This window comes from Condylura cristata, unplaced genomic scaffold (genome assembly GCF_000260355.1).
Source record: "Condylura cristata isolate star-nosed mole 26May11 unplaced genomic scaffold, ConCri1.0 scaffold00010, whole genome shotgun sequence".
Taxonomy (NCBI): domain Eukaryota; kingdom Metazoa; phylum Chordata; class Mammalia; order Eulipotyphla; family Talpidae; genus Condylura; species Condylura cristata.
In genome coordinates, this window is record NW_004567111.1 from 29,252,433 (window position 1) to 29,279,117 (window position 26,685).

Sequence of the window (26,685 nt, forward strand, 5' to 3'; positions counted from 1 at the left end):
TCTGGTCAATTAACAACATGTTCATTTTTCTTCCACTAAAGAAAGAAGTAATTTTCTTTACTCAGACAAATCTTGTCTTCGATTAGCAAATACAGTAATTGTCTTTGTAATAATTCTAACTACCTTCCTACCCTGGTAACTATAGATACAAAGCACTACCTCTCCAGAGAACATAACCACTGAAAAAGTAGTAATATTCACCAATAATAAAGTAGTAAAATTCATCAATATATATTTTCACACAAAATTCTTTACACTAAATATTGCATGTTCTAAGACATCTTCAAAGGCATAAAGTTCTATTATATATATTTATTTGTCAAGATTTTAATTTAAGTAAGAACTCTTAAGTATCCTGGTTTTTATAGAAGGAATGGACATAAATTTCACATGTGATAAATCTCTTAGTATTATGTTCCTTTGTTGAACAAGTGTTCTCACATTCAGTGGCATAAATTCTGAAGGGACTATCAGGCTATTTTTTAAAGTTCTTTCTAGCAGTAATAAGAAATAATAAAGTTGCTTAGAGTTTTTATTTCCTTTTACTCTTCATCAATATTTTTGGCATTGTAGCAATTAGAAAGGGGTAAAGAATCTGTGATGGGCTGGCATTGTTAATACCAAAATAAGAGTATTTTAGGGCATTTATATAAATTAACTCTGAATTATAAATCATGAGGATCATATATTTTTAACAGGATTACCTAGTTTTTTACTTGGATTTTCCCCTATAATCCATAGCTAGTGATGGACAACACTTTATAAATCCCATGCAAAAATTATGATGAGAATTTTAAAAAATTAGTTTCCTCTGTAAAACTTTATCTAAATCATGAAAATCTTTATGCATCAATGGAATGTTTTTGTTTATTTTACTTTTTAAAATTCATGTGTCTTATGAATTTTTTGTAAATTTTAGGGATATTTTTAAAGACTAAAATTCCCTAATCGTGAATATCTTTCTTCTTGCTAATTTTATTTTACTTGCTTTTACTTTTTCAGATTAAAAAAAGTATATAAATTATAGGAATTTTAATAAAATTGAAAATATATGTCCATATGCAAATATATAAGGACACTATGTGATTTTACTATTGAGTATATTTGCATTCAAACCAATGACTTACATTTATTCAGTTATTATAAATATTTCTCAAGATACTATAGTATTCAAAATAATTTTAATAGTAATATAATATCTCATTTAGCAGATGAATGATTATTTTGCTGCACTTTAGGTAATTTCTAGATTTTTACTATTAACACAATGCAGCAATGATCATCTCTCAGCAATTGTTTATTTTCCTTGCTTCTACCTTAGGAAAGATGGGCAACTGTGGAATAGAGAGCATGAATACTTCTAAAGTCTGGAAAAAATTTTAGAAAGATTGAACCAATTTACATTGTCATCAGCAATGCCTAAGAGTACTTCTATCACAATATCTTTGCTAGGATGGGTGTTTTCCATTTTCCCATTAATTCATATATTTAACACTACTTAATTGTTAAAATTAGAATTCGATTATTACTAGAGTTCAATATTTCTCTAAGTTTTAGTTGTGAAAGATGACATTGCTACTTCAGCAAGAAACCATATTGAGCTTAGTCAACGGTTCAAGGCCATAAAGCAAAATAAAATAAATAAAACCTTTTAGAGAGTTAATTTAATCATGGCATGAGTGATGGTTATTGTGCTCCATGGTAAGTAGGCATTAATGGCAAGCAGTTCATGTAAATGGCTATTATTTCTACTATTTACATATAGCCAAATAAAGCATTTTTAGATCATGGAGGAAGGATGAACCCACTAGAGCTATAAGCTTTTCTTATGCCCTCCTCAAGATCCCTTGATCTGAGCCAGATGTGATCCAGAAAGCAAGTTCTCATTCTTCCTTAACGCAAAGCAACCTCTATAAATTGATCACCAGAAAGACAACAGATGCTGTAAATTTAGTTTGACCAAGGATAGACTAAAATTTATTTTATTGAGAAGCAACGACAAGGGCAAATCAGGTATAACTCAAAGAAGTGGCAACCAAATTTCCTGTCTCCTCTTGATGATTACTTCTCAAGAAGCTTTAGTGAGATTTTTGAATAAATCTTTTAACTCTAAACTATTTCTATGTCTTTTCCCACAGAGAAAAAGTAATGACTAAAGGCACAACCACATCCTCATTTTATGAGTTAACTTTACTAATAGAGGAGTGATATGGGTAAGAAGATTTAATGGATTTCCCTTTGCCAAGTCTTTTTCCCCCAACCTGTCTGAATATCAATGCTTTAGAGATGCTTTAATGTCTCTAAGCACATAGAAAAGATCCAAGAAGATAGGAGAGAATGTAAGAGGTAAAAAGGGGTAACAGTAATACATACTTTATACCAAAGATTAACTGAACTAGACTGGTTTTATATTCTGTGAATACTTGATTCTGATGCATGCAGAGGATAGGAATAAGAGTTCCATTATGGAGAAGACAGAGAGAGAAGCAAAAGGAGTTATTTTAGGTTGCTTTAAAAATACATAGTTGAGGCCCTCCCTGGTGGCGCAGCGGGTTAAAGCGCAGCACTGAGAAGCTAAAGCTACTTCCGCATGAGTTCGATTCCCACCTGCCCGGGAGGTGACCACGTCGCGTGACAGACCTCTCCTGACCCGCCCGCTGCTCCCCTCAGCAGTGTACTTCGTAGATCTCTCTGTTCTGCTCCCTACTCTGTCTCTGTCTCTGTCTCTGGTGAAGCCTCTCGCCGCCCCTGAGCCTCTGGTCTGTACCCCAGCTCTGTATGCACAAATAAATAAATCTTAAAAAAAAAAAAAAAAAAATAGTTGAGGACACTAAACTACAGAAGAATAGGGGAGAAGGAGACTAAGCTTATGAGAATAAAAATTTATGTTCTATAGACCTTGGGAGTTTACCAGGCAATTTCCATTGATCATATTATTTAATCCTCACAACAACTCTGACTGAAACTGAGACCCAGAGATTGTAAGTAACTTACCCAAAGTCACATAGGTAGTAAGTGGTAGAGCCGGGACTCGACCCAAGTCTTCTGATTCCTCCTGTGTATTTCCAGCTCCCCTGGAGCTGAAGCAGGGGTAAAAAGGGAGGCGGAAGTAATGTGCCCAAGACCACCCTTGCCCTCTCCCCTTCTTTCAAAGGCCAAGCAGAGTAGGTATTTAATACTCTCAGTGGCCTCCTCTTCATCAAATTCTTTCATGATGAAACATACAAATCTAAAAAATCTGTCTCAGCATTGGACCCAAGAATGACAGTAAGCAGTAAATAATGGCAGAAGTAATTTTAGTTGAGTTTTGCCAATTATGTGAAATTTATTAGACCCTCAAAGTATATAATATTCATTTCAGAAAGTAAAATAATTTTGATAATTAAAATTATTTAAAACAACTCATTTAAAGATTAAGGTTTTGCAGTTTTAGCAAAACTTTTACATTGTACCATTATAAAAGTCATTTTAAAAGATACCTAAGAACTAAGATAAAAATCTACCTCTAAACTATACCATGGCTATAATTTTTTCTTCTCTTAGTAATTATTTTTATTTAATGCAATTATAATCATAGCTAGAATATTAATCTTTTCACAGATAATTTTAAGTATTTTCAACATATTAAGACAGGTGTATATCAACTTCTTGAGCTATAAATTTCAAATTCAAATCTAAATTATATATAAAATGCTTTTAATATAACCTTTCTTAATAAATCTGTATAAAATAACTTATAGTTCCCATTCTCCAGTTTCTTAATTTTTCTTAGGGACTTATATGCTTTAATTTCTTCTCTTTTCATACATTTTAAATAAGTTTTAAACACAGTGAGAAAATTTTCTTTTAAATTTCTTTATGTGAGGATACAATTTAAATAAACAAGGCACATGGCCAACTTTTATAATTTCTGGATCTTTTGGTAGTCAGCACAGATCTATTATAGTCTTTAAGTCTTTCAAATTATGAAAACTATCAGTAGGGCCAAGTGCTGAGTAAGCATTTACACAAATTAGGATATAAAAAGAAATCAATCAGGATATCAACTTATCTATGCCTAAGGATTTTAGACATATTTTTTCCTAGACTTAAACAGACGGTTTATTTAGCCAACCTTCATGTGAGCATCAGTACTGACTGGGATACAAAATACACAGTATACTAATTAAAAGCTACTTGAAACCCTTAAAATGAATCAAAAGGCAAATTGAAAAAAAAAGAGAGAGAAAGAGGACTAGGAAAAAGAGTCCAAATTCAGAGGAAGAGGGAAGGAAAAGAGGGAGAACAAAAGCAGAGAAAAAAGATTCACCTAGAATAGATAAAAATTTTGAGTAACTACTAATGTCCTGTCTTCTCTCTTAACACTTCAATTACAAATTTAAAGATCTAGTTAAGTCTAACAATCTTTTGGAAACTGATGGTCAAATTTAGGAACTCCTAATAAGAACAAGATTTGTGTTACCTGATCACCTCGTAAGGGAAAATATCCATTAGCATACTTCTCCCAAATTATTTGAAGTCTTATTCACTCAAGATATAATGCTTACTATCTTTTCCAAATCATTCATCAAACAGTACCAAAAAAGATTACCGACATTAAAAAATCTGTTAAGTTTTGAATTTATGCAATATAGTACAATTAAACTGATGTCTAATATTCTGTTTTGTATAATAAGATATTTGTTAAGCATGACCAATAGGGTTAACCCTAACTTCCTACTCACATGACCTGGGAAAAAATGAGTATACTTCAGGCCACGATAAAAAATGTCAACAAATGTTTGCTAGAGTTAGTAGAATTTTGAAAAATCAATGTCTACCTCCCCCACTTCCTTTCTTCTCTCTATCCCACTCATTCACAACAGAATTGTAATCAAGAACCATGTTCACTAAGGTTCTCAGAATGGAACCACTTTGGCTAGTATAGGTCTTATTAATATTTATTAGTGGCTTCTAGAAGGGACGACATATATCTTTTATTTCTCTCACATTCCCTTTAATCCTCTGGGCATAGAGGCCAGTCTATTTTCCAAAGTAGTTTTGCTAAAAAATACAGGTAAAGAATTTTTTTTTAGAAAATAAACTATAAAACACAACAAAATAACTCAAGCTCTAGGAAACCTATGATGGTTACTGGGGGTGGCAGTGGGGTTAATGGTTAAGGGATTGGTTGGAAGAAAGAACAAGGTGTAAGTTGGTATTACAATGTTACTGAAGGTTTTGTGGAGGGCAAATGAAACATGTGCACAAGTTGTATTCCTAATCTTATATATTTTTGTAAATGAATAGCAAATCAACAGAATTTAATGGAAAATTTTAAAAATAATAATACTAGCTGAAAAACTATTGTATTAAATTTGGGTTTGATATCTGAGGGACTCTTCAGTAGTAAAGGTTATCACCACGACTATAGTAATCATTCAACAAATAATTACCAATTCCCTTCCACTATTTTAGCTACCAAGTTTATTCAAGAGCTCACTTAAAATTCTGATCCCCTCCAGTTCTAAAAGAAAGTACTTACACAACATGCTTGCTGTTTATTTATAAAGTCCCTTTACATATTCACTAGCTATTACCCAACCATAAATTCTGCCCTTGATTATAAATGCCTGGAAAGGGTATGTTTTTTAAAGTAAGACTTTTTCCCCCCTTTCAGATTTCTCAATTAAGCTCTGGAACTAGATTCAAGTTTACCAATTCAACTGAGAATAGGAAACCAAGGGCAGTGAAGAGTAAGATTTTATTTTCTAGAAGACTTTTTTTTTTAACAAGTTTTTAACTAACTGAAACTATAATGTTCAAGAATGTCTAAGTAAAACAATATGAATGTTGATAGAAAACATAAATGTTGGAAGTTGTTTCTTCATTTAAAAAATGCCCATATACCCACTGTAATTAACTTGTCTTTGATTTTGCAGTCAATGCCAGTTTAACAGGAAAAAAAGATTTCAGATTTTGCCTTAGACTAAATTAACACATAAAAAGCCCAAACAAATGACAAAATGCCTTTCTACTAGAATGTATAAATATTATGTGGGTATTAGGTAAGAATTACAGAAAAAGACAACAAATATTCTAAAAACTATGATACGAGTTCTCACAAGTGATAATTTCTAAAGTTAAATAAAAGTTTTCAGAATTAAGTTAACAACAGAAAGACCAGTATAAAATTGCATATAATATAAAATCCTAATTTTATTTTATATCATAGAAGTATGGGTGGCATAAGAACTTAGGAGGGATGTAAAATTTCATAATATAGATGATCCTCTATGCACAGAAAGGTAAAACATATTTGAGAATTTCTTTTTGTATGTTTAGTTCTAATTTGTAATGTAAATTACAATATTATTAATATGATGTTTGAAGTATCTCAAAAAAAATCTAAAGATATTAATCCTAAAGATGTACAATTTGAAAATTAGTAAGAAGATATTTTCCAAAGTATCCCCTATAGACTTTCAATAAGGTTTTATACAAAAAGTTCCATGAGTAAATAAGTTAGTGAACATGTCTCCCTCGGAGATTTAAAATATGCATTAATATGTTACTGGTTGAAAGAAGTATTAAAGTCAACACTTAATTTTTTAATCCAGCCAATTCCCAAGTTTGTGTAGCCATGAAGTGGAATTCACATTCTCAGAATACACTTTAGAAAATTCCAAGCTAAAAGGACTTGGTGCAAAAAATTAATGTTAAAACAGAGAGTTTTATATTCTTATGATGATATACATTGTAACAACAGCTTCATTATGTTTACTCCACATGAACTATATTGGTCTTTTTAAGGGAAAAAATGTATTCATTATTGCAGTACTTTCCTTCTGAACAGAGCTCTCACCTAATGACAGACAATTTAACTCTTAGAACTCTTGCCAGTAGTTCCCCAATTTAATGGAACTTGAATCTCTACAATATCAGACTAATTCTCACAAGGAGAGAGATCAACTTCACTCTTTCCTAGCGGAAAGAGCGCATGATTCTAGAGTAAACAGCCTAGGTTAAAGTAAAGTTTAGGAATTAGGATCAGTAGTAAAATCCATAGAAACACAACTAGAGATAAAAAGAAAATGAAGCTAAAAGAACAAAAGGAAACAGAATGAAAACAGAGAGATGACTAATAAACAATATGGTGAATGTAGAATAAAAAAAATAATATTATGTAGAGACACATAAAAAAGACAATTCACTGTGGCATGTAATCTAATTTTTACCTTAAGTCCCTTTTTTAGTCCCTTACCATGCAGGCATGTATTCACTGACTTTACAAGAGCTCCATCTGAATAGGAATAGTCTACAGTGCAATGAGCATAACTGTTTTCCTTCTTTTCTAGGTGCAAATAGTAGAAACTTAGGAATTCATTAGAAACTAAAACAACATTTATTTTATAATTCAAAAAGGATGCCTCTTAAGGTTGAGAAATATCTAAAATACACTGACCTGACTGTCTAGACACATGCCTGATACAAAATTAACATCTTTGGGAACAAACAAATAAAACTTAAAAATACCCCAGATTCATTTATTTACTATTCATTTTCTTTACAATGAGTATAATCAGTAAGTCTTTTGCAAAAGTAATGCACAGAAATGGTAAAATTCAGTGCTGTTTGAAATTATGTTTTAAAAGTACTGATAAGTAATATAAATTTTTAAAAATTACACTTAAAAGGCAACAAACTTTGGGTCCACTGAATCAAAAAATGTAAAGAAAGAAATATTGTTCTATATTATATCACTTGTGATGTGACAATCATCTCCCTTTAGTTGTAGAACTTGATAAGAAAAATCAGTTACATACTATGTGGCACAAATCTAACAGATCATGAATTTACTTCTTAATTAACCCAACACCATAATTCAGAGTCTAAATTTTAGGTTGCCATTAATAATGGGGAGACCTACATGATAAAAGATTATCATAATATCTCCTGGTATTCTTCATGTATACAGAATGCTCTGGATTTTTCCATTATGTTAATTACATATTTAAATTACTTTTAAACAATTTAAGGTTTAAATTATTTTATGAAATGTAATTAAAATTAAAAATAAATCTAAGTAGAATCATTAAAATAAAATAAAAACCACCTCTTAAGTATATACCCTTCGATGTTACTCAGTTTGGGATCTATTTTACTTTAAGAGAAAGGAACGTGTAATTACACAATCTGTACTTTCACTGTTTAATAAGGAAAACTAAATTACCAAATCTTTTAAAGATATTTTTATATAGTTTTTGAATAGATTACAATATATTAAGTTATCAGATATCAGATTTCAAATAACTGTGTACAGTCTCTTAAAGTAGCATATTATTCTCAGTATTAATTTAAATTGTGAAATAAAAAAGCTAATGCATAATGTATCTGAATCAAAATGAGATCTTAAAATTTTCATAATAATCTTTAGAACCAGATACTACAAGTTGAATTTAGATTTCAGAGGGTATATACGAAAAGCATTCAGTTGATATAACATATGTATCACATGCATTTATAAATGAACATCTCTCCTTCTATGTCAGTAATTTTCACGTCACTAGTAAAGTCTCTTTGTATAATCCACAAACTCCCATGGGGATGGCGAAAGGCTGAGATGAAGAAAAAGATGAAGAAAAATGAATAAAAGCAAATCAAATTTAACCAAACTTTATTGAATTACAGTTTAATAGTTTTGGCATGGAATCCCTCAAATTCCACTGCCCATCATTTGAAAATTACGTTCATAAGTAGTGTCAAGCTACTCTACAATTTCATACTGATTATTCTGTACTTACACTGTGAATGAACATGAGCACTGGCAATCTCTGAAAGGAAAGTTTCCCAAAACATGTATGGTGGGGAAAAAAATATATTTCACTATTGCAGTTTATAATGTAGAAATTTAGGTATGGTAAATTATATCCAGTAATTTATTTTTAGGAATTTATCAGCAGGATTCAAAAACCTCTGGACTATGATCAAACAGGTGCCTGCACTTTTTACTGGATAGTAATTAGCAATATTTCATTGTTACGTAATTCTAATTTTCTTTTGAAGTTAATGATTTCTGTAACAATTCTCCTCGGTTTAATATCTGTTATGATCTTTTGATATCACAAAGTAGATATAGCTTACCTTTATTACTATGTCATTAAAATTACTAACATGACCTTGCTCTAATACATTAGGATCCATTTTAATTCATTAAGTTATATATCACAATCTCAATATCCATGTTCATTAAATAGGTTAAGATCTTTTGTTATATGTTTCTTTTTAATGTTTTTATTAGTGAAGAATAATTTATGACCTTTATATGAATGCTATTAGAAATTGAAAAGGTAACTTTCAAATGTGCTTCCCAGGATGTCATTAAAACATAAAAGCTGTACAAGTAAAACTTGAGACTGAAAGATTTCTTTAAAGTATGCTAAAGCTGATATATGTAATAGCAGATAAATGTCACTATTTTAAAAAAGAACCCAACCCTTTCTAAAAACAAATTTTACATTTTAAATAGAAAAAACAATAGATAAGAACTTCCTATGCAGATAAATTCGTTATTTCATACTTCTCTTTTAAACATCAATTTTATCTTAAAAGTAAAGCAGAATATAAAGACCCAAGCATTTACTACAAATTTCAACAAGATTTTTTCCATTTGCATTTTGTTTCAAAGTTTCAAGAATTAAGAACAAAGACCTATATGAGATATTTAGCTTGTTTCACATAATACGAAATACAACTTTCTTCCTAACAGTGGGCAAGGATTTTCCTGTGTTTTCTCACCTATAATGGAGCTTGGCACCTAATGCATACACACACTGAGTATTAGTTAATAAATGAATACTCTACAGATAAAAATTTAAGATTGCTGGACACCTGAAAGACAATATAATCCATCTGAATGTTTCAAAATTACCGTCCAAGATGATGAGTATGCTAAGGTCTTCAAACTTACCACTTGTAAATAAACAATCAGAGTTTTTCTTGTTGAATAACAGCTAAACAGTGATTATTTTCTAATGCTGAGAAGGAAATACCATGAACTTTTAAAATAGAAATTTTAGGGGTCAGCATATTCTAAAACACTTCTCACTGGAATCCTGATTATAAATATAAATTGGAAAATCAGGCCTTGATAATGTCTTTACAGGTTTATAAGCACATTCAGAAGCAATAACACCCTAAAAACAGAAGATTTGTGTAAGCATCATGCCAGAGTATTTTATAGTAATTCTAAATTGCCTGTGGCATCTTTTTACTGGTTTTAGTTTTAGAGCTAAAAAGACCAGAAGGTCTTTTTTGACCATAATGTTTTCTCATACAGTAGGGAGAAATATAAAATATTATACTTTTCTCCCTACATAATTTTATAAATAACTTGAGACTACAAAAATGCTTCATTTACTTTGCTAAATTAAGGGAAACCCTACAAGGTTCAAAAACAATGATGAAATAAGAGCATTTATCCAGTTAAAAGAATGCTGTGGGCTCTCCCTGGTGGCGCAGCGGGTTAAAGCACTGCACTAAGAAGCTTGGGCCACTTCCGCATGAGTTCGATCCCCGCCTGCCCCGGAGGTGACCACATGGCTCGGCAGACCTCTCCTGACCAGCCCGCTGCTCCCCTCAGCAGTGTACTTCGTCGATTTGCCCATTCTGCTCCTCACTCTGTCTCTGGTGAATCCTCTCACCCTCCGCATCTCTGGCCTATACCCCAGTTCTGTATGAATAAATAAATAAATCTTTAAAAAAAAAAAAGAAGCTAAAAACTACTTCTTTATGAGTTCAATCCCTGCCTGCCCCGGAGGTGACCGCATGGAGTGGCAGACCTCCCCTTACCCGCCCGCTGCTCCCCTCAGCAGTGTACTTTGACCATCTGCCTGTTCTGCTCCCCACTCTGTCCCTGGTGAATTCTCTCACCACCCCTGCACCTCTGGCCTGTACCCCAGTTCTGTATGTATAAATAAATCAATCTTAAAAAATAAAGCTGTGAACCTCACATTGTGCATGATAGTGTTCATTATAGTAAAGACTAAAATTAGGACAGAGTATTTTATAATAGCTAACGTAGAATAATTCAATAATGACTTACTAAAAAGTTCAGTAAACCACACTCAAGAAAATAAAGTATTTAATCATACCAGAACATACAATATTTTGGCTATCTATAACATAATATCCTCACTGTGCATGCTCTGGAGTAATAAGAACCTTACTTACAAACAGAATTAAGTGAGTAGTTCCTATACCTCATGAAAAATGATAACACTTAGAATTAAACTAATTTGATCTTTATTTTAATTTTCCATACAAGAGATGGTTAACTTAGTTGCTGAATTTCTTAACAATTATGCTTTTTATTTAATGACTTATCCTTAACACTTTCAAGAGACAATACAATTGATTTCTACAAAAGCTTTTGGTTTTTATGAAGGTTTTTTCCTACTGTTTTTCCTGCAAACTATTAAAAAATATTCAAAGGATGATCATTGTTGTATTTAGGAAAACAAGAGGCTTTTCAAACTTGTCAATAACAAACATAAGCCTTAATAAAATATATCATTTCAATCAAAAATAGTTATGCATATAGCTAGTATACGAGGTAAAAAATTAAATCCACAATCCATTCTTTGAGTAAATAATTGTGCTGACTTCTAACCATTTTGCTGCACCTTTACAGCCCTTTAATTTTTGTAGTATGATTTAACAATTAGAAAGTCCTTCTAATTAGTAAAACAAATAATTTGCTTTTGATAATTCTACACATTTCTGGTTAACTTAAAGTTTACAACAATTCCATGGTTTAGAAAGAAAAAGTGCTGTCAGACCCCATCTTAGAGGCTAAGAGAATTCTAATCTACATTGCATATATTAGAAATCCATGGGCATTTTCTTCAGGAGCTTTTTATGTATATATATATGCGCACATGTATTTTCAAAATGTGGAGATAAACATATATAAGTTGATGGCTTCTATATATTAAGGAGATGTTACTGCACCTAAATCAGTTATTCATACAGAGAAAGAAAAGATGATCTTATCCTCAAAACCAATTCATGTAAAATAAAATTGTTACACTAATTTATGCAAGATCATAAAAACATCACAGCCACTTGACTATTTTTAAGTAGGAGAAAAGAAGAACCAGAATTTCCAAAAGATTTAAGGATTCTATCCTGCTTTTTTCTGTAAAATATTTCAAGCATCCTATAAAAGATTTTTAAATTGACTGCAGAAAAAAAATAAACAGGTAAGAAAAAAATGTATAATACTATATATATGAACATTCACAAATGGGTAGGAAGAATATGAAAGTTTTGCTGTGGTTCAGAACAGTATCACTACCTGGATGTCACATCTGATAAATGTATGGTCCAGCTAGGTTTACAGAGACCTAAAATCAATGACAAAACAATGAGGACTATTAAAGGGGAAAAAGGAAAAATCACTGACTGTAGCAAGAAAATTATCACCTAGGACCAAACACCTCTAAATGCTACAATGAGGAATGACAAATGTGCTCTGGAACAGAAAATGATGAAAAGAAGAAACGAAGAAACTAATTTTATTTTAGGAAAACGATTAAATGTCATTTAATTTTCTTTAAAAAAAAAACCTAAATAATGTAAAAATTCTATTCTGAACCTTTGCAAACATGACCAAAACATTTGTGAGCATACAATTAATAGCCTATCAGTACTCAACTTCTAGAAATATAGATAATTATTTTTACCACCAAGTCTAAACTGAGATGGATTAATAGAAAAAAGACATTAAAATAGCTATCACATGAGTAACAAAAAGACAAAAATAGAGTAACATCAAGTTTCTCCAAGGAAAGAAATACATAAGTTAGATGCTGATAGTATTTTAGTATTTGGGGGGGAAAGCACCTAAACTTTAGAGAATGAGAATGAGGAAAAGAGCTCTTAATTCAATACTGTACAAGTGTAATGATAAATTACCCAGAAAATGATATTTTTCTAGAATAAAAAGGTAAAGAATAAAGATCCTTAGTCCAAAACATGACTATAGCCACTAGCTTTTTTTGTTGTTTTATCTAGTGTTTTTGTTTGCCTGAGGGGGCAGAGGGTACATGACAAGATGAAACAGAAAAAAATATGAAAAGTCTAAAACTAATGCTAAAGTAAAAGCAGCTTATGAGAATGTATGCTTTAATGATGAAAGTTATTCACTGGATGATGTAATTTCCTATTTTGTTATTTTAGGGAAATATCAACATATCAACATTAAACTTCTGATGTTAATTTTTTTTTTAAATAACTATCCACCAACTGGAATAAAGAAATTTTAAAAATGTTATGAAACTAATTTTAATATGCCTTGTTCTGATTTTGCCTAAATGTAGTTGAGAATCTGTATAGTCACATAAATACTATATAAATGTACTTCATGAAATCAGACCAATCCATCCTAAATTACATCAATATTACCACACAACTTTGACATAACATTTGGGGAAAAATTAATCAAATAATAATTAAACAGAGGTGTTATAATTGATTTGTACATATACATATGCAAATCTACGTGTAGTAAATGCATTTGAATTCATATGTAATTTAAAGTGCTGTTTTTAATTCTATATGGAACTAAGATGTACGAATATACATGTTTCCTACAGAGATTAAAATTTGACAACTGCTGGACAGAACTTAGTCAAATTTAAAGTGACAAACTGAGAAAATATGCATAAAAAAACCATTTTTCACACACAAATTTTGAGCAAACATGTAAAGCATGGACATCCTTTCCAAAACATAATTTAACAAAACATTACACAAGAAAAATAACAGCAATGTCTTCATTTTAACTCTAGTTCAGTATAATTGTTAAATTAAAACCTTTAGAGATAGCCAGTTTTTTGCAAATTCAAAGTATTTTCCACTTGAAATTTTATATGATTATGATTAATCTTATAAAGCTATGAATTTTCTTCAAAATAGCTTATGCCTTTGTACAGAATTGGGATCACGTACCCATGCCTCTGTTTGAATGGGCCTGATGTTGCTTAGTAGCACCTCTTCATAGTTTCCATAATCAATGAATTTAACAACTGCTGTCATACCCGAAGAATGGAGAGCTTCAACTTCTGCTCGGTAAAACTAAGGAGACAAAAAGGAATTTTAAATATAACATTGTCCACAAAAGGCAATATTTGATAGAAATGTAAATACTCAGTTGTTGCAGTGTATACTATTTATTTTGAAAGCTCATTACTTTTTTAAATGAATTCATTTTTTACTGATACAACTGACACATACCACTGTAGTAGTTTTAGGTGTACAATACAATAATTTGATACACACACACACATATATATATATATGAAACAAATTGATTACCAGTAAGTTTAACTCCATCACCACACTGCTAAAATAACTGTTTTTCTAATAATGAGAATTTTCCAGATTTACTCTCTAAGCAAGTATCAAATTGCAGGGCCCTCCCTGGTGGTGCAGTAGGTTAAAGCACAGCACTAAGAAGCTAAAGCCACTTCAGCAAGAGTTTAACCCCCGCCCCGGAGGTGATCTATATGGTGTGGCAGACCTCTCCTGACCCACCCGCTGCTCTCACTGTCCCTGCACCCCTGGACTGTACCCCAGTTTTGTATGTATAAAAAAATCTCTTCTAAAAAGTATCAAATTACAGTATATATATTTTTTAAGATTTATTTATTCATACAGAACTGGGATATAGGCCAGAGATGCTGAGGGTGAGAGGATTCACCAGAGACAGAATGGGGAGCAGAACAGGCAGAACGACGAAGTACACTGCTGAGGGGAGCAGCAGATGCGTCAGGAGAGGTCTGCCATGCCATGTGGATCTCCTCCGGACAGGCGGGGATCTAACTCATGTGGAAGTGGCTTAAGCTTCTTAGTGCAGTGCTTTTAACTGGCTGTGCCACCAGGGAGGGCCCAAATTACAGTATTTTTTTTTAAAGAAAATATATTTTAAAAGAATATTTCTAATTAAGAAAGCTTACTGTGGCTAATCACACTTTGAATAAAAGTTAGATAAATTCTCTCATTTATATGAATTAACATACAGTCAGCAATAATAAGATTTTAGGACACAAGTAGGTTAGCAGTGAATTGTCACATGCTAAGGGTATAAAAAGAACTAGTATTATGGTTTGTTGTTAGTTATTGACACCCTTTGAATAACTTTAGTTATACAATTCTTACACATTAATCATAATATATAACTACAGATAAATTATATCTGTCTGCAGTTATATATGACAAAAATATATGTTAACAAGAATGGCTTACTACTGCATTCAGTGCAAAAAATAAAGACAGCAGGGGTGAAGCAGAGATGTGGGGCAAGGAATAAATTGCACTTTCTTACATCCAAGATTTATGATATTTGAGACTTTAGAAGACCAGATAACTTCATCAGGTTACCCAGTGTTACCTGGCTCTGGAAACTCATGCACGTAACAAACTCACAAGACACCAATTTACACAACTACAATTTATCTGATAACCGAGAGTCCAACTGATTGGAGTTCTCTTCCAGGCTAGGTCAACACATTCAGGACCTAACTTATAGGTATGAATTTTGTTTACTGAATATGAAACGGAAATTAAAAAAAAAAAACAAACATTTATTCTAAAAGAATATTTTCTTCCAGCTAGTGTATTTGAATGTTCTAATTCTAATAGTACCTTTAAATAGGATCACCAGAATCAGAAAAATCTAGTAGTGACAAAAATTCTTAATCTTTTTCTTTCCAAAATATGAGTTACTTTAGATATACCAGGAAAGAATCTAGTTTTTACTGATTAATCAATACAGTTCATTATAAAAGTTATTAAGTTAATCCAATGTGCTTCTAGATATTGATCTAGGTATGGGTCATAATTTTCCTTATCTTTGACTTCTTGATATAACTTCAATTCTCTCTCTCCCTCCTTTATTTCTGTTTCATACTTTTGTGTTCTGTGAATTCTCTGGAGTCTTTCCACACCTATCCTTCAATTGTCAACATTTTAGACAATTATGTCAGTTTAGGTGAACTTCAACAATGAAGTTATATAATGGGAAAAAAATAGACATCCTTTTAATAACTTAGTTTAATTTATAAAATAAAAACTGAGGAAAAAAATTCCACTATATATAATGTGGAAAATAGTGAAATGTGTCTTAATAAAGCTAAGGCATTCAGTATGTTTCCTAGTGCAGATGACAAGGATAAAACTTAAGTATTAAGAAAGGCTAGCTAAGCAAAGAACTGAGGAGAATGTTTTAGGAAAAAATAATGAAGATGAGTACAGGGAACTACAAATTATTTGAAGTTAATTATGGCATTATGTGAGAAGAGTCAATCAACAGAAAACTGGACAAGGAAAACTGGACAAGAAGGTTAAGAGCCAGTTGTATGTATGTTAATATCTTGTATTTAGTCTATAGGAGAGAAATTTTAATTAAAAAAAGTGACAAAATTTAAAACCAGGATCACAATAATGGCAGTTTTGATGGCAAATTTAAGAAAAATATGGTCTAAGTCAAAGAAACCTCCACCATAGAGGCCATTATAATATATCAGTTTAGAGAGCAGAAATTGCTGAACCAACCTAGGAGAGAACAGTCCCCAATTCTCAAATCCCTCAATGGAAATAAAACTTGAGAGAAGGCAAAATATTGTGAGGTTTTTAAATGACTATACTAATTAATTATCTCTAGAATATCATCACAATGCAATTAAGATTATGGGCTATAATGACAGTTAAAATCAAAGCCTTACCTAAATCTCTACCCTGGGCTCTGGCTAGAAAATTAGAAAGCTGTCTCTTAACTTTACAAGATGTTTAAAAGTTACCTATTAAATTAGGTTGTTTCAGAAGACAATTTCATCTTTTCTAGGGGTGCATATTATCTTATTTATTTAATAGTATAATCTATATAAAGCTCATAGTTACTCAATCAAAAAATAGTATAATCTATATAAAGCTCATAGTTACACAATCAAAATCAAGGTTGTTGTGTTAGAAGATCATTCCAAAACTATTCTAAAAAGCTCTAAACATTTTAGGAACTGTAAAGCATGTTGTTTCAGAAACTATAAAACCTTATTTTGAATATTTTTCAGCAGAAGGAATAATTACTAATTTCTGAAACAATTACAATTAAAAGGAAAATTTTATGAACAATTTCATCAGGCATTTGAAGGTATTTGCATAATTTGAGTAGCGCAGCCAATACAAGCTGATATATTAAAAATGTCTAGCAGATACTTAGCTACTTAGCTTAGCTGACACTGACAGCAGCTACTAAATTATGGTTTTAAGAATTAGTATTTGTGAATTTGTCTGCTAAGTTTAATAACTGAATAACTGTAATCTACTATTATTCTTCTGCTGCTTTATTAGTTTCTGGTCATTAATATTCTGTCTTTTTTAAAATCCACACTCATAATTTTTTTCTTGTATGTCAGACACGACATAGGGACTACTGAAGGAAGTCAAAAAAGTTATTTTGGAGCAGAGTGAAAGCAGATATTCTTGATCATATAAAAGGCTGATTTTAGGTTTTGTCATGCTTGTTGTTACTACTTTTGTACTTACGAGGGCACATGTTTCTGGGCCTTCAATTGAAAATCACAGTTGTTTTCAAATATTGGATTTGAACTCCAAACTCTTCCTCTACTCCTCAGGGTCACCAACAACCTTACATTGTCCAGTATAGAAAAATATTTTTTCTACCTTCACCTTGATCAACTTCTCCCAGAAGTATTTAACACAAACATCCATTTGTCTAATAGCTAGGCACTGTTAGGTCTATAATCCAACAATGATCTAACAACTTCATCTTTTCTTGTCTCTATCATGAGGTAGAAACAATTAAACATAAGTAATTCCCCTAATACCCAAATCAGATAGTTCCATATTCTGGAAACTTAGTGGTCTGAGTCAGAAGAATAAGAGGCTGGATAGTGAAGAACACCTATACCTACTTCCTAACACTCACTAATACCTTACTGGATCTCCAGTTCTCTAGCTATTCTTTTTTCCTTTGTTAAATGCCCTCTCCAGGATTAACTATAAACAGAGCCTACAAATAACAATAGAATCCCTACACTGTGGGAAGAGCAGAACTGAAAAGGAAAACTAGATTTAATTTTATCTTTAAGGAACTTAAAATAATGGTAAGGAAAGTATAAAACAACCCAGGAACCAAAGTAAAAATGTTTTAGAAAGTAAATTAAGGTCACGCTTGAGAAAAACAATAATGTCGGAGGCTGCTTCCTGGGGTACAGGGCTGGAGGTGGTAGGAGAGATCAAGAAAGACTTCTGGGAAGTGATGTTGAGTAAAGCTCTCAAGTAATGAGAGCTGGCATGTGAGTGTGATGAGCATCAGGAGAAAAGTGTGCAAAGTCCTTCTCCTGAGGCTATCCCCCTGCTTTTCCTTTCCTCGTTTTGTTGATCTTTTCCCACTCAAAGTCTATTACTTGATCTTGCAGACCCCATCTTCTAACTTGCCCTTTCCTTTCTCTACAATTTTCCTCTTTCTCCTTGAGCCGACATGTGCTTACAATACTAGTTTAATAATTATTTAATTATTTATTATTAGCTAATAATTAATCTTTCGGCTCTTAATTTTTTGTTAAAAAAGGATGTATATATTTTTTAATTTAAATAAAACCACAGAATTTAGTTTATGCTACAACTGATTTTCTTCCTTGTAAATCAATAAATTTTTACTAGAAAGAAAGCAAATAGTAAGTAAAATAATGTATCAGTTTCACTTACATGTACAATACTTTTCCAATACATGAGAGAAAATGAAACCTAACCAAATCTATAGGACTGATTCATCCTAATCATCCATATAAAATTACATATTTTGTCTTCCCTCTTTTATAATTATCTCTATAAATCTTTTCAATTGTAAAGGTACTATTATAGAATAAAACTCACCACCCCAAAGCAATGGCTGCCTATTGTATTATTAAAATGTTATGTTATTGATATTAGTACATAATATCTTTGCAGCAGGTATACCTTATTATCTTCCCAATAAAGTGCAAAACATTCATCTCCAGGTTTCCACAATTTTGCATACTCCATAGGAATAGATGAGTCTAACACTTTTTCTGGCTTAATTGGCCCAGATCTTCTTTTAGGCCCACTGTTGTAAAATATTTTATTGTCATAGGGTGCAGATGAGATGGGTCCGGCTGGCTTAATGGGTCCTACTCGCTTTCCCTTCAGTGTTATTTCTGTCTCACCATTTGGAACACCACTGAAACTATTAGTTTGAATAGGAGTCTGGTAATCAGTATTTACATTAAAATGTTTTTCAATTTTCACACCAGTAAATGCTTCATTACTTATTGTTCGTGGTTTCCTGTCATAAAAATGATCAGGATTTGCTATTTGGTTTTCTCTTTTCCCACGCTTTTGATTACTGTAATCTAAGGATTCTTGAGAAGGTGGATTTTCTTTTGCCTCTGCATAGGATGAAACTCTTCCTGGTCTGCTTTGCATAGAGTTATCTCTTCTTTTAAAAGTACCATCACTATACTGAGAACTTAAAGTATATGAAGTATCTTTAGTTCTGTCATATCTAGAATACGGTCTATCACACTTGATTTTCTCTTCAGCCCATACTTCAGACACTGAAGAAGTACTCGATCTTTCAGAACCTCTGTTTCTAGGTAATCCACTGCTTTCTAAAACTGACTTTGAAGTTTGGATGTCTCTTTGAAAACGAGGAGGTTTTTCATTTCTTGGCTGTCTGGTGTCATTTCGAGGAAGATATCTTGGTTGGTTATCTTTTACTCCATTTTGTTCAGTATTTGACAATCTGTGTTGTCCCTGATGCAGCTGCTGCAGTTGTGATTTAGGTTCTGAAAAATAAAGGTACATGATGTGCATATTAAAATGAAGAGTCTGCATTAACAATTATTTCAAAGTGCTTAATAATAATAATAATAATAATACAATGTTACCAACCTACTATTTTAACATCATCTACTATCTTCCCACCTTGTTATAGCTACCTTAGAGTCTTGTATTTCTAATGTAGTTTCCCTAGTCAATTATAAAAGTGAAGTAAAGCAGTGACAGGAACTAAGAAAAAATGGTGCAAAATTATAGAAAAAATTAAAAGCAATGTGTATTTGTCATTGAAAGTTTGCATCCTTGTAACACAGTTATCCATATGCTATACTGGTAAGTCATTTCACAAGCCATTTATGAAGCACAGCATGCAAACTGTAACATCAGTAACATCTATGCAACTATTCAAGTACACAATCTTCAACTCCTTTCTGAATCCTACTCCAATTTTGAAGTGTAGCTATCACAACCTCTAGCCTTTGAAAAAATGTTTTCAAATGAATTGCCAGTATAGTATATATGGATAACTGTGTTAGAAAGATGCAAACTGGATTTGAAATTGTTAAGTCCTGGACTACAACTGGATATATACTATAAAAAAGAGATAGTAGTTTTCCTGACCTATCAAAACAACTAAACGATGTATTACTTAGAAATAAAAGGGAACAAATGCCAAACTAAGATTAAGCATAACAGTGTCTAGTGTAATCAAAACCAAAAGTAAAACAGTAAAAAATGTATTCATAGATATGATATATTCATAGATAATGCCACAATAGTAGATCATGTAGTGATTTAAATTCTGTTCTAATCTGTATTATCTCATTTACACTTTCTTCCTCCATTGTATCATACAGCATGTCTATAACAGTACCAAACATATTGATTGGTCTTTGGGCTACATGTCTTATTTCTTTTGTCATATGCCCAGCTCATAATATTTCTGAGCTGAGGTACATTTGATATTTTGGGTAAAACTATTACCTACATTGTAAGAAAATTAATTTCTTTGACCTCCAGCCACTAATCCCAACTTCCTTCTTATTACACATTCCCAGCTTTCCCAGTTACTGTGACTACTAAACCTGTCTCCATGCATTTCCATACATTCCTGAAGCAAACAGATACCATAAAAAATGCTAGAATAACTGAGGAAATGAGGAGGTCTTTAAAATTCCTGAGATTTAATAGGGATATCAAGACTTAAAGTACAAAGAAACTCCTCAAAGAACCACTGCAGTTAGAAGTCAACTGAAAAAGCTATAAATATATTTTAAATTAAATGAAAATTATTTTCTAAATATAACCCTATATGCAGTCAAACCACACACTGGTTGTGACAAAAAAATTTTCAAATTGCAAGACTAGACAATTTTAAAAAATCATTCTCTCCCAAGATCTGCTTTATAAATATATTTTAAAATATATTTTAACTGTACTCAATATTAAATTTTTCTTTAGAGAAAAGACAAATGGTCACCCTCAGTTTCTGCTCTCACTATTATAAAGGATTCAAGGAATCAAGAATAAAATTGAATATAAAGCAGGACAAAAATGTGCATGCTCTGTAGAAAGCATGTACTGGCACTTGTCCCAATCATTATTAGGGATTTAAAAACAGCAGGTGCCTCTTGCAACTATTTGCTATGTAGTAGCCACCCCACACTAGCACTTTATATGCATTATCAATACTTCCTACAGTAGTCTTCAGATATAGATGTTAGGAGGTTTATTAATAGGTACAGGTAAAGTTCCTTAACAGTGAATTGAAGGAAAATTTCAGCTTCCAAGTGAAGTAAAATATAAAGGTACTTTATTTGCCATCAGCTAGGTCAATTTTTCTTAAATTACTCCAGTTAAGGCCATTAGTATCAATGAGTCAGGGAGTATGAATAACCCTAGGCAATCAAGAAAGCAACTTAGTACCCTGAACGATAGATGGAATTCCAGATAACTATATATATATATTGAAAGCTTTAGCTGGCTTTGGTAGCTGTGGAAGAATTTGATTTTACTGCTCTAAAAGAAAAAAAAATGGATTTCCTAATCTGTTTAAATGATGATATACATTAGTTTGCAGAATAAGTATTTTTATTAACTATGAACATCTTAATTTCCATTATTATGCAAAGGTAACAGTGAAAGAAAAACCTATAGAAGATTTTTTTTAAATAAGAATTTTTCTTGGGCCCTCCCTGGTGGCGCAGCGGGTTAAAGCACAGCACAAAGAAGCTTAAACCACTTCTGCATGAGTTCAATTCCTGCCTGCCCCGGAGGTGATCCACATGGTGAGGCAGACTTCTCCTGACCCTCCCGCTGCTCCCCTCAGCAGTGTACTTCATCGATCTGCCTGTTCTGCTCCCCACTCTGTCTCTGGTGAATCATCTCACCCTCCACATCTCTGGCCTGTACCCCAGTTCTGTACAAATAAATAAATAAATATTAAAAAAAAGAGGAATTTTTCTTAATATGAAAATATACTCATTGAATTGAACAAAATCACGCTTCATAAAAACATAGTATCTACATTCATCTATTCATTCAAAAGTAAAACAACAATAAGTCAAAAGTAAGTTTCATCATTCATAGATTTCCTTAAAAAAGCCAACTCTACAATAACTTTACAAACAAATATACCAAGGTATTTTTCTGTGTAGGCAGTAGAATAAAATGTCTCACAGTTTTGTGTTAGTGACTGGAAAGGGAAAGGTGAAACAAAAACAAACATGGAAATTGGTAACATTTAATATCAAATAGAAGAATATCAGAAAATAATCAGCAAAAATGATAACAAAAAGTTCATCAATATAGAAAAATTGAGAAAATACCTTAAATATGAAAATGCATTTTAAAAAATTAGTCAATTAATCCTGTATGATTTTAGTCTGGTTTGTAATAAAATGTTCCTAGTATACCATATCATGAGTTTTCAAAATGTATGTTTCCAACAGACCCAACTACAATGTTTTACATTCCCATTATTTTAAAATAAGGACTATTGAGGATGACTATATTAATTGACACAAAACATCTGAGTTTGTATACAGGCATGTGCTAAATTAATCAGGGATCTTAAAATATTAACATTTCTTTTGCAGAAAAGTCACTCTCTAGTTATGGATATATCTGTATTATACAGTAGAAAATAGGCATATTTTGTTTTGGAAGATGACTCTTCATTTTATTCTAGACACCTACCTGAAGAATAAACTTAATATTTATCAAAACTTTACTATGTAAATAGCATTACTTCAAATTCCTTTTGCCTGCATTACTTCACATTTATTCTCATATCCACTCTGCAGGACTATCTTACTATTAAAAGGTAGAAAATGTTAAACCAGGATTTAAAATCCAACATAATGGAAGCCAAAACCCAGAAAATTCTACCATATAGGCCAAACAACCCAGAGAAACAATAGGGAATGTAAACAACATTTTTGTAACAATGTTATCAATACAAGTGTTCATTTCTGGTAAGATGCAGAAATCACAAATCACACACTTTGATGGGATGAAAAAATAAATCTGCATACTAAGACTGCTAGAATTCTGACCTGAAATTAATCTCTTTCCATCAATGCAGTAAAGAATTAAACCCTAATACCATGGTGCTGGCATTCACAACTGGCACTCAGAAAGCACAAGCATAGGGTACAGCCCCTGGAGTAGAATAGCACAGGTTACATTACAGCTATGCCACTTAGCAGCTCTGTCACCTTAGGTAAAAAATTTAACTTTATCCAGTAGTATTTTAAGATAAGGATAATAGCGGCTACTTTAGAGGATTAACTAAATGAATAATAGAGGGGTAGGTGAGGTAGAAAACAAAGCTTAGGAGGCAAGTAGAGTACTGTGGAGAATTATGGGTGGTTTGGTAGTAAATGCGGTGTGGTAACATGTATCTGAAGAGGTGTGAACCTATCCCTCTATATCATGCATAGTGCTAAAACCAATACACCTTAATTAAAAAATACATGTAGGCCCTCCCTGTTGGTGCAGCGGGTTAAAGCATGGCAATAAGAAGCTAAAGCCACTTCAGCATCACATAAGTTCGATCCCCATCCTGGAGGTGATCCACATGGTGTGGCAGACCTCTCCTGTCTCATCCGCTGCTCCCCTCAGAAGTGTACTTGTCAGTGGACTGTTCTGCTCCCCACTCTGTCTCTGGTGAATCCTCTCATGGCCCTTGCACCTTTGGCCTGTACCCCAGTTCTGTATGCATAAATAAATAAATCATTAAAAAGAAAATACATGTAAAGTACTCTAGAACAATATCTGGTTTTAAGAAGAAGTCAATGAATGTCAGCTGTCATGATTAATATGATCACTATTCATGCTGAAATTTCTAAAAAAAAACTAAGTAAATTAAGAAAAACTGTTGCTTGATAAGGTAACCCTCCTTTATAATATACTAACAACTCCCAACTCCCATGTTCAGTTAGCATCCTTCCTTTGCTTTTGTTTTTTGTTTGCTTGGTTATCTTGCTGAAAACAGCAAAAAGAATGTTTTAGTAAAACTTACTGTCAAGTTATACAAGTCAAATACTAGAGATAATATAGCTACATGAGAAAAATCAAAATTATACTGTTACCATCTTTACTTAAAATATAAGCACTGTCCATATAAAATTTTATATAGCCTTTACATTTTTGTCTATAATAAAAAGGGTGTCATACTTTAAAAGTAAAAAATAATTATATCATAAAAATATAGAGTGAAAATTCTACATTCAACCTATTAGATTCTACCTCTAGGAATAGCCACTACTAATACATGTTTTCAGAGGTTATTCTTCCTTTTAATATATTTACAGATATACCTATGCACATATAACTTACTTATTTTAACAAAAAAGCAGACACAAGGATTTCTCACAGATTGCAATATGCTAAATTAGCTGCAAGTTTCCACTTTAAGGACAGAGATATTTCATTGATTTCAATATTGCCTACATTTTTACCTAAAAGAGACTATTTTAAAAATTATTACACATTAACCAAATTAACAGTGGGCTCTAAGTCTTACACAGCATTGTTTCCCAAGTAAACAGATGGCACCCAGTAAACATTTTCTGAGAGGAAGATATATAGTTACTAAAAAGTGGGAATGAAACAAGCTTCCAAGTTCATGGCTCCCTGTTTAACACTGTCACCTCAGTTCAGGAAGGGTGCAACAACGCAGAAATAGAAAACATCTGCTGTGCTTTCTATAAGAAAGGCTTGCTTCAAGGTACATTGGGACAGATTTATATTGCCTTCAAATGACAGAAATAGATTGTACAATACACAAATATTGAGCTCAAAATAAAATAAATGGAATTTAACATATGTAAAATTCCCATTTCCTAGTAATGGATCTTTGACAAAGTAATGCAGTTTCTTCATCTCTAAAGTATGGATAATGACATTCCTCAAAGCATTATGGTGAGGATTCAGTGTTAAAATTATAAAATCTTGCTTTTCTCATAGACCCATCAGGGTTTTTGGAATTAGAAGGACTTGGAATGAAAACCTCATCCTACCAATGAGCAGCTGTGTGGCCATGTAAAACTGAGATGACTTTCATTCAGTTACACCACAGTAATACAATAACTAAGCACCTACTATAAGGAGGCACCAACACTGTTCCACGCACAACATTCAAAGCAGTAGGCAAGACCTCTCTATCCTGTGGAGCTTTAGGTACAGTGGAAGAAACAGATAACAAATAAGCATATAACAAATGACTCAGCTTAAATGACAAAATCCCCTTAATTCCATCCATGTTGTTAGAGATGGCAAGAGTTTATCTTTTTTTTTAAGTGATTAGTATTCCATTGTTTGTATATACCACATCTGTCTTTCCTGCACTTAGGTTGTTTCCACAGCTTGACCACTGTAAATAAATTAGGAGAAAGACAAATAGCAGAATGTGCCACTTGTATGTGAAATATGGAGAAGCAAAGCAAAGGGTCAGATAAAACCAAACCAATAACAAACCCTAGAAATCTGACTACAAATTGAGGCTACAAGAGAGGAAAGTAAGAGCAAAGTGCGATGGGAGTACAATGGACTAAGGGTGTCTTAGTGGTGGGTGTTGTATGACTCAATACCCTGGAGGGGATCATCAGAGATATTAATCCTAATGCTCTAAAATTGTCAACTATGAAGAAGCATTACATGTTTCCTTTCTTCCAACCAACCCTAACACATAAATAACCACTCCAGTCACACTTCTTTGTTTCTTTTAAAACCTTTTAAATGACTTTTGCCCGCCTTGCACATTCTGGACATTAACAGAGCATCAAATATAGCACTGCAGTCTCAACTACCATTCCATCATTACTCATTAAAAAGTTCAATTCAATTGCACATTAGTGGATCTAGAGTAAGTCTGGTAAAGCTCTCATTGATAAAGTGAGTATTTATATTGAGGACTAAACTCATGCATCAAAAGTCATTTAAAAATAATACATTTTGGCCCTCCCTGGTGGCGCAGGGGGTTACAGCACTGCACTGAGAAGCTAAAGCCACTTCCACATGAGTTCGATTCCCGCCTGCCCCGGAGTTGATTCACATGGCGCGGCAGACCTCTCCTGACCCACCCGCTGCTCCCCTCAGCAGTGTACTTCGTCGACCTGCCTGTTCTGCTCCCCACTCTGTCTCTGGTGAAGCCTCTCACCGCCCGTGAGCCTCTGGCCTGTACCCCAGTTCTGTATGTACAAATAAATAAATCTTTAAAAAAAAAATCATGGCAGTACTGTTTACAGTGGTGAAAAGGAGAATGCAGTCCACATGGGAGGAAGGGAATGGCTTGGTAACTGATGAAATCCACCAGCT

General features: G+C 32.5%; 1 protein-coding gene across 4 annotated transcripts in view; it reads right to left on the reverse strand.

Moving 5' to 3' along the window:
• The window catches only part of TDRD3 (tudor domain containing 3), a 115,133-nt gene that overhangs the window by 16,466 nt on the left and 71,982 nt on the right, over nt 1-26,685 (reverse strand). For 2 of the 4 annotated variants that reach the window (XM_012723278.1, XM_012723277.1), the window contains exons 11-13: nt 19,024-19,871; nt 13,993-14,118; nt 2,995-3,080 (exon numbers count right to left, since the gene is read on the reverse strand). In XM_012723278.1, coding sequence (XP_012578732.1) covers nt 2,995-3,080; nt 13,993-14,118; nt 19,024-19,871 — 1,060 coding nt within the window. Of the gene's footprint in view, nt 1-2,994; nt 3,081-8,424; nt 8,598-13,992; nt 14,119-19,023; nt 19,872-26,685 lie in introns of those variants that run through there. The other 2 variants (XM_012723279.1, XM_004680108.2) reach the window with 2 other exon arrangements.